Source organism: Schistocerca nitens, chromosome 3 (assembly GCF_023898315.1).
Source record: "Schistocerca nitens isolate TAMUIC-IGC-003100 chromosome 3, iqSchNite1.1, whole genome shotgun sequence".
Classification (NCBI taxonomy): domain Eukaryota; kingdom Metazoa; phylum Arthropoda; class Insecta; order Orthoptera; family Acrididae; genus Schistocerca; species Schistocerca nitens.
Genome location: NC_064616.1, coordinates 912892534 through 912906743, shown reverse-complemented (window position 1 = coordinate 912906743; position 14210 = coordinate 912892534). Strand labels below are relative to the sequence as shown.

General features: G+C 40.9%; 1 protein-coding gene across 1 annotated transcript in view; it reads right to left on the bottom strand.

The window, feature by feature from the left end:
- The window catches only part of LOC126249481 (uncharacterized), a 161009-nt gene that overhangs the window by 25170 nt on the left and 121629 nt on the right, over positions 1-14210 (bottom strand). The window contains exons 8-9 of the mRNA XM_049951133.1: positions 7281-7478; positions 6940-7199 (exon numbers count right to left, since the gene is read on the bottom strand). Of these exons, the coding sequence (XP_049807090.1) occupies positions 6940-7199; positions 7281-7478 (458 nt within the window). The remainder of the gene's footprint in view (positions 1-6939; positions 7200-7280; positions 7479-14210) is intronic.

Sequence of the window (14210 nt, the reverse complement as noted above, 5' to 3'; positions counted from 1 at the left end):
TGCATGAACTAAGAATACTGGGAAACAAGGAAGATTTGCTTGGAAAGAATGATGTACAAGGATAACGAGTGTGTACAGGGACAAGGAAATTCTTATTGTTGCTTTAATAGCTATGTCATTATCTGTCTTTTGAAGATGGAGATATTATTTGGTTCTCTAACATAATGTGGGAGGTTATTTCAGAGTCAGGTTCCTGTTACTGAGAAGGATTTCAAGAATGTGGATGTACAATGGTGTGGGTTAGGATGGATTTCGCTCTGATGGGAATGGGTGTTTCTGCCATGTTGTTTAGGCAAGAGTGTTAATGTTAAGGAGCACTATAAGGCACAGTGTTAATTGATAAGACAACAGAGAAGACAGAGGGTATGGAAATCTCTGCACTTGTCTGGACACAGCAAGAGTAGTTGTGTACATGATGGTGAAATATGGTCAAAGAGTCGAACATCACAGATATGCATCCATACACATCCATAACCAGTTCCAGGCACTGAGAGATTTCCTGAGAAAGGCCTTGCAGGATAACATTGGTGTTATCAATAACTAGAAATTTAAGTGTTTATACAAGTTTCTTTTTCAAGTCAACAGGAAAGAGCTTCTTACATTTTTGTTGGCCGTGGAGAGATGCTGATGCCTTCTTGCACATTGAAGTTATGTGCTTAGTCCAATTTAGATTTTCATCTATTATTACTCCCAAATTATTTGCTGAAGGAGAGAAGTTGATATTTATCCCATTTAGGGTGAAAAATGGTAGAAATTCCTGATCCTTTGGGCTAAAGAACCTAGAATTATGAACCAGTACTGCTAGTGACACAGTTCAGCAGTACTAGAGAGCACATCACAACAGTGGCGCAGTTTGTATTGTGACTCAACACTCACACTTCAGTCAGTATTGTGACAAGTGACTTACACATGGAATATATTTCTCGGGGTACTTGGCTAAGTTATGGGCAGCAACAAAAGTGGCTATACTTCAGTGGACATTATTATTTGGACTTCACTGAAAAGGTATTTAATGTAGATTAGTTATACACTACAGTGTACTTTCTCTGGGTTTCTACCTTCTGTTGGTGTTTTCAAAAGAAAAAAATTGGAAATTTGTGGTAAGTTCTATGGGACCAAACTGCTGAGGTCATCGGTCCCTGAGCTTACACACTACTTAACCTAACAACTAATTTATGCTAAGGGCAACACATCCACTCATGCCCGAGGGAGGACTCGAACCTCCAATGGGGGGAGCCACACAAACTGTGGCAAGGCACCTCAGACCACGTGGCTACTCCGCATTCAAAGTTTTTGTGGACATAACAGTCAACAAATTTTTCACTGAACTCTAGTAAAATTCTGTTAGACATTAATTAAATTTTTATGATTTGATGGACATTTTGGACTTTGGCCATATATCTTATTATGTGATTACGAATTTTATTGGTGCATTTATGCTGCCGTCTTGCCACTCATTGCTCACCAGCATAACCCAGTGATGATTAATCAAACCCACTGTGTCTTACCAGTCTATTTAAACCACACTACCAATGCAAACCACTCTGTTCACTATTATCCTCACCAGGCAGTGATATCAAACTGGTTTGTGTTTTATGGTGCAACCATTACTGAATATCCTAAAACTTGAGTTGTGATTGACTGATTCAAGTTCAGTCTAGCAGTACCACATTTCTACATCTACATCTATGTACATACTCCACAAGCCAATGCATGGGGCAAGGTGGAGGGTACCCTATACCACTGTCAGTCATTTCCTTTCTGTTCCACTCACAAACAGAGCAAGGGAAAAATGACTATCTATATTCCTCCATATGAGCCCTGATTTCTTTAATCTTATCTTTATGGTCCTTATGCACAATGTATGTTGGCTGTAGTAGAATAATTTGGCAGTTAGATTCAAATGCTGGTTCTCTAAATTTTCTCAATAGTGTTTCTTGAAAAGAATGTTACCTTCCCTCCAGGGATTCCTGTTTGAGTTCTTGAAGCATCTCCGTAACACTTATGTGTTGTTCAAACTTACTGGTAACAGATCTAAAAGCCTGCCTCTGAAGTGCTTCAATGTCCTCCTTCAATATGATCTGGTACGGAACCCAAACACTTAAGCAGTATTCAAGAATGGGTTATACCAGCATCCTATATGTGGTCTCCTTTACAAATGAACCACACTCCTAAAATTTTCCTAATAAACTGAAGTCAACCATTCACCTTCCCTACCACAAACCTCACATGCTCATTCCATTTCATATTGCTTTGCAACATTCCACCCAGATATTTAACCAATGTGACTGTGTCAAGCAGTACACTACTAATGCAGTATAAATGTATTACAGGTTTGTTTTACCTACTCATCCACTTTAACTTACATTTTACCACATTTAGGGCTAGGTGCCATCCATCACACAATTAGAAATTTTGTGTAAGCCATCTTGTATCCTCATACAGTCACTCAACTTTGATACCTTACCATACACCACAGCATCATCAGCAAACAACTGCAGACTGCTATCCAACCTGTCTGCCAAATCATTTATGTGTATAGAGAATAACAGCAGTCCTATCACACTTCCTTGGGGCACTTCTGACAATAAGCTTGTCTCTGACGAACACTTGCCATCGAGGACAACTTACTGGGTTCTATTATTTACGAAGTCTTTGAGCCACTCACATATCTGTGAACTTATTCCATATGCTCATACCTTCCTTAACAGCCTGCAATGTGGCACTGTGTCAAATGCTTTCTGGGAATCTAGAAATATAGAATCTATCTGTTGCCTTCCATCCAGAGTTCACAGTATATGCTGTGAGAAACGGGCAAGCTGAGTTTCACACGAGTGATGCTTTCGAAAACCGTGCTGATTCACGAACATAAACTTCTAGGTCTCAAGAAAATTTATTATATTTGAATGAGAGTATGTTCTAGGATTCTGCGTCAAACCAATGTTAGGGATATTGGTCTATAATTTGCGGGTTTCGTTTTTTATCCTGCTTATGTACAGGAGTCACCTTTCCAGGCACTTGGAACTTTGTGCTGGGCAAGAGATTTGCGATAAATGCAAGCTAGATAATGGCCCAATGCCATGAAGTAAAATTAAAAAATTAAAAAAAAAGACATGTCTGAACAGGCCTTGAATGCCCACCACTATTGACCAGCCACCATGTCATCTTCGGCCCTTATGCGTCACTGGATGCAGATGTGGAGGTGCATGCGGTCAGTACACCACTCTCCCAACCATTGTCACTTTTCTTGACTGGTGCAGCTACTTCTCAGTCAAGTAATTCCTCAATTGGCCTCACATGGGCTGAGTGCATCCCACTTGCCAACAGCACTCGGCAGACTCGGATGGTGACTCATTCAAATGTTAAGCAAGCCTGAAAGCAATTAACTTTGATGATCTCATGGGAACCATCATTATCACTGCAGCAAGTCCATTGGCTATTGGTGTAGAGTACTCCTTGTAAAACAGAATTGGGATTCCACCCAGACCTGGTGACTTATTTGCTTTCAAATTTTTAAGTTGTTTCTATATGCCAGGGATGCTTATTACTATGTTGATCAAATGGGAGTCTGTCCAACTTTCAATTGATGGTATGTCTGTACAGTTCTCCTGCATGAAAAATTTCTTGAACGAAAAATTTAAAACTTTGTCATTTGGCTCTGCTACCTATGTGAAGAGCTGCACTGTAATAACTCTTGGTGGGCAGTGAGCAGGGAGGCTGCAGTATAAAAGCAACAATACTGCTGGCTATCAGTAAGGTGCAATGTGGCAGCAATGAGGTGTCAGTGTCAAGGCTGCAGCATAAATGTACGATAAGTGTTCGTGAACTGTTCCAGATGCTGCATCAACTTTAGCTTCCATTAGCACTTACAAAACTTTTGCAATTGCTCCAAAATACTATAGAGTCCCTCAATGCTACTATGGATAAATTAAGTGCTACCCAGGGCTTGGTGTTATATGAGCTAGAGGATCAGGATCAATGTAGGTGTTCAGTGAACACAACTGGTGTTTCACCCATTCAGTCTGACACAGAAACATTGAGCAAGTTACATGAGCAGATGTGAATAAAATTTTACAACACATGCTTTTCTCTTGTTCAATGCTTGAGCTTGTATGTATGTTCTGGATTAGTAAATTTTCCCATATAAAGATTCAGATGTTGGTGAGGAGTCAGGTGAATATTTTCAGAATAAACTTCTGTTTTGACAGCACATCATAAGTATTATTGTACCTATAAGAGGTCTGGACAAAAGTTTAAAGAACAGGCTGCTATATTGTAAGGCCTTACTTGCAACTGTTTCTTCAAGTGTGAAAACAAAGCTTGTACTCTTTCCTATGTGACTATTGCTGTGAGAACTATGTTAATTGTTCATGCTCCAGATACAGGGATATGAGGGGATTTTATCTGTTTGAATAACCCTACATGTGACAAAAGCTCATCATTTATTCAAGTTTTCAAACAGACTGAGCAAACTGAGCAAGTCCTTGAGTGCAAGGGGATTGGAGCTTTTCATACAGAACTTAAGAGTAGTGATGTCCACATGGGAAAACAGAACAGGGATGTCATCACATGGGACAACAGAACAGGAAATGTCACCCAGCACCTATGCCTCAGGCCATGTCTTGTAACAAGAACAAATGATCTTCCACTGCTAACTATTCTTGAGTCAAATCTTGCTTTCATTGTTTTATGACTCACAAGAGACAGTCATGCTACTACAAATGCACGACCTGCTTACGTTGTCAGTTTCTAGGTCATAAGGCTGAAGTCTGTTTAAATAAATTATATCTACCATCAAGTGCTCTATTTGCACTGGCGCCACAGATGATTCAGTGAATGTGTTTGATTGTAATACTAATGATTTAAAAAAATGTATACTGTAATACATGATAATTCAAAGCATGATGGATCTGAAAGCAGTGTGTACAGTATTCTTTCATGCAATGATAAAGCTGTGTTGGTGGAATGGCCATGTCATTTAATTTAAGTTGGAAACTGGTTCATCATGAGCTATCATCAACACTCATATCTATGCTTTACCTGATGCCTCACAGATGTTTAAGCTTCACAGAACATTGACAAGTGACCAGACTATTCACATCAAAGGTTGCTGTCAAGTGCATGTCAAATGCAAGAGCAAGCAGGTTTGGGCCCTGCTTTTGGTGATGAAGTGATGTACAGTAACCAATACCATGGGTGTAGACCTACTTCATCTTCTTGGTTTCACAGTTCAGTATTCAACAAATCACATCTAGATCAAGGATGGTGGAATGGCCTGCAAATACCTCTGTAGGAAGTACAGGCATCTTTTTTTCGATCCAACATGGTGTCATCAAAGACTATGAAGCACACATCACCCTGCATCCTGATGGATACCAAATTTTGTAAGGCATGCCTGTTCCATTTGTGCACAAGATTAAATGGCAATTGGGCTGACAGGAAGCAGCTAGCATCATAGAACCAGTATCCAACTATCTGTGGACCATCCAACTGGTCATTATCGAGAAGCCCAATGCCAGTATTCATCTATGCAGAGACGTCAAATTGACTGTGAATGTCCAAGCCATCACTGATGTATATTCCATCTATGAGCAATGGAAATTATGGCATGCCTAGATGAAGAGAGTCAATGGGTGGTGTTTGTCAATACAACTAGGGGCTCTACAATTACAAATGATTCCCTTTTAGTGTTGACCCCAGCTGTATTTGAGTAGTATCTTGAACAACTGATAAACAAGGTTCCAGGAACAACCAACTATCTTGATATCATTATCACTGGTGACTCCAGCAATGAGTGCCTGCACAGCTTCGACCAATTGTTGCAAACCTACATTGGGTACATAAAGATATTTTGTGAGTTATAATAATTTATTTGTGTAGTAGTTCCAAAATACTACATTGGCACATTTGTTAATAGTGATACAGCTCAACAGTAGTAGAAAGCATATCACAACAAAACTGGAGCCTGACATTACAAAAATGAAGATACGTACACTGAATACCAGCATCTGTCTGCTCCTTAGGGAAGAATTTCACATCACAACCATTTGTAAAGAAAACCATATTGGTTGTGCTTTGGGATGCTCCCTGAGTTTATGTGACTGATTATCTGGTATGTGGGGCAACAGAAAATACTTCTCAGAACATAGAGACCCTAAAATATCACCAACGTCGAGTTTGTTATGTTAGAAGCTACCTGGCACCAATAATTTTTCAATATGACAACAGTCATCCCAACACCTTCAGTGTAACTGAAGAGGCTCTGTGAAACCTGAAGTTTGAACCAGTTCCACACCCTCCTTACTCCCCTGATCTTGCACTTTGTGATTTTTATTTTTTTCCTCTGCCCTAGAGAGACCTCAAGGGTAATCATTACACATCAGAAGATGAGGTGAAGGCAGCTTTCTAGTCCTGGATTAGAGAAAAGTTTGAAGAATTTTTCAGTGACACTCTTCCTAACTGTTTTTCTTCATGTTCTACAGGCATGTGTGCATTACTTTTCAGCCTAACAACAAGAGAAACTCCTATGAGCTCAACAGAAATGATGTCTTTTGCCACAACTGGAGTGAAAAATTACTTCGTTCATCTGTTTAGTCTAGTTTAATTTTATCATTTCTTGCTATGTAACCTTAGCTTCCTTTTTTATTATTTCTTTTCTACTGAGTCCTATTTTCATATCACTCACTTGATAACGAGATGCTCTGTTAAATAAATAACTATATTTGATTGATACTCTAAATGGACTCTGCAAGCTAATGTAAGATGCCATTAACATTGGGTGTGAGTGAAACTCAATGAACATAATTTCTGACTTCTCATGGCAGTCTCTCTGTAATAATAGTGACAAAATTTTAATTATAATTTAGTACTTCTGCAATATCATTTTACTTGCTGTCAGTAAATTTACCAAGATACAAGCTAATATTTAATATTACTTACTTATTCATGTATGGTGTCAAGTTCACACTGTAAGATTTTTCAATCAGTTTCTTCCTCTGTACTTCTTGCTCTTTCTCACATTCTTTTATAAGTTTTTCATACTTTTCCTTTAATTCTTTTTCTTTTTCATCCTTTTCCTGTAGTGTGGCTTGAACTTTGGCAAAGTCTGACAAGATTTTTAAACTTATTTCTTTGAATTCCTGCTGCATTTGACTTTCATTTATGTTTTGTAAATGTGTAATGTTAGCTTGTTCTTGTGCCTGAAATTATAGAAAATTATCACAAAATGGGGACTTGTCATAACAAAATTTCTCTAATAACAGTTAAAATACTCTGTTTACCTGTTTTTCAATGAAAATATTTATCTGATGTAATTTATGTCTAAGATCATCATACACTGATAGCTCTGCATCTTGTCTTGCTTTAGCCAAAGCAGCTTCATAATTCCTTTTTACTGCATCCATTTCTGTCTTGGAAACAAAATCATTCTCCAACTTATTCTGAAGCAGCATCAATTCCTTTTCTATATTAAATTTTTCCTGTAAGATGTACATGTTCTTTTACTAACAGCTCAGAGACACACTGTAAAACATCTATTTTGTACATAGTGTAATGGAACTCTTCAGTAGATATCTTTTTTCCTCAAGAATCAGAGAATCTAATTCACCATGATTTAGAACATAATCCAAAGAGGTCAAAATCACAAACTGAATATTTTCTGCAATTTTGAGTGAATGTACATTGATAAAGCATAATCCTGACATAAAATTAACTATTTTTGTAATACAAATATACTTCACAGTTTTGTTCATTTGTGAAGTTGGGACTATTTAGATTTACTATATAATCATACTTATTTTTCTCCATAGTTGTTCAAAAAGATAAAATCAATAGAGGACTGTATTTCACTTTGCTTTTATGAAATACTAATAAGTTGTAACTCTCTGATCATGGGTACTGATTATCTTGATCATGTGAACATATCTTTGAACTGAAACTTTTTGTTCACTTGAAGTGTGTTCCGTTTTGGCTGGAGATAGTTGGAAGCTAGTAGTTCTTATCATGAACTGTATTAAGCTGTGAAAACAGCAAAATATAGAATAAAATAATTTTGAAGAGAACATACATTCCTGATTCATGATATTACTGATCTGACATATGGGTAAATAGAACACAGGCACCTTTTTGCAGTTTTAGCAGAAAGGAATCATTAACCTACAATGACTGAGCCAACATAAAGAAGAAGTTAACATTTAATTAGTCTTTTCTTGAACCAAATACAAATTTCACTTAGCATCAATAATTGTAAATAATTTAAGTGGAGGCCTTTGATTGGGATATATACCTTTACAGGAATGGCAGGTTATCACTCACTATGGTTTGTGGGTTACTAGATAGTTAGCTCAAAATCAAATGAAGCTATCAATCTCTGAGATAAAATATAGCAGTCACCTTCTGATACCTGGGAAAATTGTCAAGTGACTTCAATTAACTGTGTCTTGACTATTCTCGTTATACAGGATGATTCAGCTGCCCCTACTGATGTTGTTTTATGCAACCTGCTATGTTATGCCTGGCCTTCAAAAACCACATGTGAGATTTTCATATTCTTTTGCTCACTACTTGCAAACTTTAAGTCCCACAGAAAAAATGAACAGGACCTTTTGTAGAAAATTTAATGTAGTTTAATTTTGTATTGGGATATTTTTTAGTTACAGGCAATAGTTTTTGAAATACTCAAGAAAAATATACAGTTGTGACCTTCAAACACACACACTCCAACCACACAACCCCCTGCTGTCCAAAAATTTGTGACTGCACATGTTATTTCCCACATTTGACTTTCTTTGGGCTTCATGGACTGACCTTATTATGCCACTGTCTTAGCCAAGCACTTACAAGTTGTAAAGTTGATCTAAAAAATTTGTGAATTTTAACTTCGTAAAATAAACAATTACAGCAGTGTATTCATCAGGTCTTCTGACTGTGAAACTACAGTGCTTGTAAGGGTTAAGTTTGGTTTAAATTGTCAATGCATGGTAATTAAGTTTGGCAAAACATTTACAAAAATCTTTCAGTACCCTCACAGGCACATTTACATTAATAATGTTAACAAAATAGCTGACTATGCTAGTGACATAATAACCCAATCAACAGAGACCACGAGAGGTCAAATATTAGGAATAGTTTGTGAGGTCAGAAAGCTTTGTACAGTGGTAGAAGGAAGTGCCATGAACAACATACAAGCAATCCTGGTTGGTGAGGGATGAGTGTGTGGCTGAAGGTGCATTTGTAGGTAACTTTTGTATGTTTTTCTTGAATAACTCGAAAATCCCTGCCTCCAGTGAAAATATATCCCAGTACAAAATTTAACTACATGAAATTTCCTGAAAAAAGGTCCTGTTTGTGTTTCTGTAGGACTACCGGTAGTAGTTTGTGTATAGTGAGTGACAGAATATGAAAATCTTGCGTGTTGTTTTTGGAGACAAGACATAACATTGTGGGTTGTATAAAATGACATTGGTAGGGCAGCTGAATCACCCTGTATATTTATGACTTCCCATCTTGTATTTATATATCACAAATAATTATCTTTGTGATATTGTAGTGCCTGTGTTGATTAGAGGTATGATGCAGTGCTCCTTCAGACACGCATGCATGTCAAGGACAGGCACTGTGGTGACTACAGCCACTATGAAATACATGAAATGTAAGAAGACCGGGTGCAATAAGTGAGAAATCTGTGTTTGAATCCTGATACAGCAGTGCCTGCTTCATACCTCTGAACAACACAGGCACTGCAATATCGTATATATTCGCCAACACTGGGTGAGTGACTTCCAATTAAAGTGTCTCCCCTGTATGGGAATATACATAATGGATGCAATAGTGCATGTTGTAGACGCATGGTTGATGACATATGAAAATTGGTTTTGGCCTTGAAGGCCTCCAACATAGGTTCAGTCCAGCAAACTGGTTTAAGGCCTGAAGTCTGTTTGCCCGACAACTAGTCTGCCAGTGGGGCCTGCACGGCGGCGGCAGAAGGCAGATGCCGACAGTAGTAATTTATTGTACCCAAGAAATGTTGGAGTTCTTTGTAAGTAGCCAGAGGTGGCAGGGATGTGATGGCCTGCGCGTGGGATATGGGAGGTTATGTTCTGTCTGTGGAGACAGTGTAACACAAAAATATGACAGAAGACTGGCGCAATTGGAATTTGTCCTTGTTGATCTCAACGCTGTTGGAGTTCAAGGTCTGGAGGACTTTGGAAAAATGATTTTCGTGTTCCTCAGCCAAGTTGCTGAAAATGAGTATGTGATCTAGATATGTAAAGCAAAACTCGAACTGTCGTAAGATTGAGTCAATGAAATGTTGCCACGTTTGCGCCACATTTTTCAGGCCGAACAGCATGAAGTTGTATTGGAACAAACTGAGCAGCATGATAATAGCTGTCTTTGAAATGTCTTCCGGTGCTATGGGAATCTGGTGATAGACATGTTTACAGTCAATAACACTGAAGATTGTGGCGCCTGATAACATATGAGTGAAATCGTTTATGTTCGCCACTGGGTAATTGTCCATGACGGTATGAGCGTTTAAGCATCTGTAGTTGCAGCACATTTCGAAACAACCATCATGTTTGGTGACGAGGTGAATCAGTGAAGACCAGTTGCTGTCCGACAGTTGCAGGATACCTGCATCCAAAAGTTCATTGATTTACTGCTGGGCCGCGCGCAACTTAATGGGTTTGAGGCGTCTCACCTTATGCCTAATAGGAGGGCCGGCAGTGGTAACTATCTTGTGTGGCACTCTATCAGTGATGGAAGAAACTGAGAACTGCGCACGAGACTGAGTAATGTCCTGACGTGACGTTTTTGGACAAGAGGGGCACAACGAGGCATAACCGTTAGCATGAGTGGGAAAAGACAGCATGAAAGTCACATGCCTATTACGTGAGTGCAGCGTGCGCTTGTTTGAAGAGGTCGGCTGTGCACACAGCGTGGAGCAGGTTGGGATGCGCAGCGACTGTCTGTTGTCAGCCTTGCCTTGGGTAACCGGTGCGGGCAAGAGAGGCGTTTGCGTCGTGTGGGGAGCAGCAATGGCTGCCGAGTCACGTGGCTGGTGTGCGAGAGAGGGAGGGAATGTTTATCAACACGTGAGGCAGCTGCCTGAATGGTGGGTGTGGTTGTATCGCGTGCGCTACTGTCATTAAAAGCACTGTTTGAAACACATGGCACTGAACGTGGCGAGTGTGTCAGGGGTGGGGTATCTACCGGACGCGAATTGTCATATGCAATTAATGTTTTTGGACTAACCTGCTGTGTGTCCGAGCTGGTGTCTGATGGAGAAATACGATTAGGTGGTGGCACTGTGGACTGCAGTTTGAGCAGTGAGGTACGAGCCGTGATGAGCTCGTTGTAAGTGTGTGCTATTCATTGTTTCAGCTCATCATTTTCCTGGTGGAGTTGTGCCACCGAGTCGTATTCTGACAGTAGGTTAGTGACGCAGGCCACAGCGTTGCCCACGAGGGTGGAGCACTCACGTACTAACTCACGTGTCGTGAGAGAAACAGAATGTGGAACATAAGTGCGGGAGCACAGTATCTGAGTGTTAGTGGGATGATGTAGCACTGAGCCCTGAACCACGATCGGAGACAGTTTGTAATGTGACAAAAAATCCATACCGAGAATTGGTTCATTGATGTTGGCAATGTAGAAAGTCCACAGAAAACACAGAGAAGGAGATAGGTGCACCATAACTTTGACACAGCCTTAGGTTTGTAACGATGAGTTGACAGCTTGTAGAAGTGATCTCGTCGGTGAAAAGGTGGGAGGGGCCAATGATGTGGGTATGATAAGACACGTCAGCACCTGTGTCAACTAGGAAGACGAGCCGTGACAAAATGTCGGCCACGTATAAACGACCGCTCGGCCGGGTGGATGAGTGGACAGAGTGCAATTTGTGAGGACAACTGTGAGTTTCCCCACAGGACTCAGTGTCTTCTAGATACTGCAATTGGCATTTGGGTGCTGGCAAGGTAATCAACACTTCTTGGCATCATCGCCGAAAATCTTGTGGTATCAACAATAGAGATGAGCCGGATATGGTGGTGGCGGTGACTGCGGCAGCGGAGGAGGCTTGTCCTCATTGATTTGTTCCGGGATGTATATTGGCACGTATGGTGCATGGGTGATTCTTGAGTGCTTGGACAGAGGAGAGAGGGAGCGGATGCTGCCACGTGGCGTAGACGGTGCGGAGATGGAGCGAGCTCTGCCTCTGCATGCAGACGGCCGGTAAACAGGAACAGTTGTGCCAACCAGTGGTGAGTGGTGTGCTGGTTGGTGTTGTCATAGCAGTGCATACAGCTGGTCTGCGATGCAAAGCTGAGAGCCGATTGACTCCCAGGAGTGCGGTAGCAGGTGAATCTGTAGGCCAGTAGGCAACTTGGTGGACCATAGCGCCCACAGAGTAACATCCGGCATCATATGTTCACTCACAAGTAATTGAAGGTGGCACCAGTGTTGTGATGGAGTTCGGTCCCCCAGGTGCTCCTCGTACAAGATCTTGATGATTAATTCTTATGGTGAACAGGTGAGTTGGTCCAATATTGTTTTCTTTGTGAACTTGTACTTTGGTGGAGGCAGTGGCAAGAAGAGTAGATCACAAATTAAGTCTGAGTGATCATGGAGGTGCATGACAAGACATAAGAATTTAGAGTTCTCATCGGACACATGGTGTAACTCGAACAGATGTTCCACAAGCACAAACCATGATACGGGATTGTCCTCTCATATAAATGGGGCAGCTTTAGCAGACTGCCGGGAGGGGGGGGGGGGAGGGGGGGAGGGGGGGGGGGCAGGATGAAGGCGTGCTGATCCACAGTAGGAGGGGCTGTACTGCAGCCTGGCACCATAGGCGTAGGTGTGTTATTGGCAAGCATGTCTGAAGCAACAGCAGGTTGCATTGTCCTTGACGTGTTGCGAAAACAGAACGTGGCTGGCACGGTTGGTACCATGGGAACGAGCAGTTGGCAACATGTGTGGCAGTCCAGTAAACTGGACCAGAGGTTAGAGGTACAGATCTGAAATTGTCCACCTTGGAAATGACACAGAAGGCTGGCGCGGCAGACACAGACGTAATTGTAGGAGTGGCGAGTGGCTGAACAGTTGGAATCAGGGCCCCCCGTGCATGTGTGTGTGTGGGGGGGGGGGGGAGGGTTTGCTACTTTGTGTGACAACAATGTGAGTTTTCTGTGCACATCAGGAACACACCCCATGTTGTCGGACTATAAATTACTGGTGAAACTTGCTGAAGATCACATTGTTGCAGTAAAATATTCCTGGAAGGTGAAGCGCCGTAAGATGTACACGAGCTCACATGGTCGAAAAACTGAGCAACAGGTATGGTGGGTGAGCAAGGGGAATTTGGTGCATGAAAATTTCCATTGTTAGTCTGTGAGTGAGGCAAAACCAGAATAGTTTGATAGCGATTGATAGCGTGTGCGTCTTGCACAAATGGCGGCATTGCACATGGCATGACTGAGAGTCAGAGTATGTGTGCAAATGTAGATCACTTTGAACATTACATGATCGATCAGTAGTTACACAGTTCTGAAGCAGTTCTATGCACTTCAGTTCGGAACTGCGCAACTGCTATGGTCACAGGTTTGAATCCTGCCTCAGGCATGGATGTGTGTGATGTCCTTAGGTTAGTTAGGTTTAAGTAGTTCTAAGTTCTAGTGGACTGATGACCTCAGATGTTAAGTCCCATAGTGCTCAGAGCAATTTGAACCATCAATCTGAGTTATGCCACCAACATATCAAAGTGGAGATTTGAAGTTACATGCTGAAATGTGTTCATTACATTGACATATTTCATCACATTGCTTCCTAATTTGGAATTTCACAGTGACAACAGAAACTGGACCAGTCATATCAGGCATGGATGGCTGACCTCTGGGGTTTAATGCGGATTTAGTTGTGCTCATTATCAACAGTCCTATGTTGATTCTCTGATATGCACTGCTATTTTCTATTCTGCTCTGGACAGAAAAGTGACTGGGAGGTGTTGCATTTAAAAGATCCCACAGTCAAGGAAGTCCTGGCTATTGCTCAGGCATTCAAAGTGTCACCAGCTGCAACTGAAGATTTTGCAGATGTATTGGAAGTAACAGCTAGTTATTCAGTACCACAGTATCATTCACTGACATTCTAATTGTTTTCTTCTTTTCGTTCCACCAGACTGCAGCTCTGCCCTATGCAGTCTCCCCACA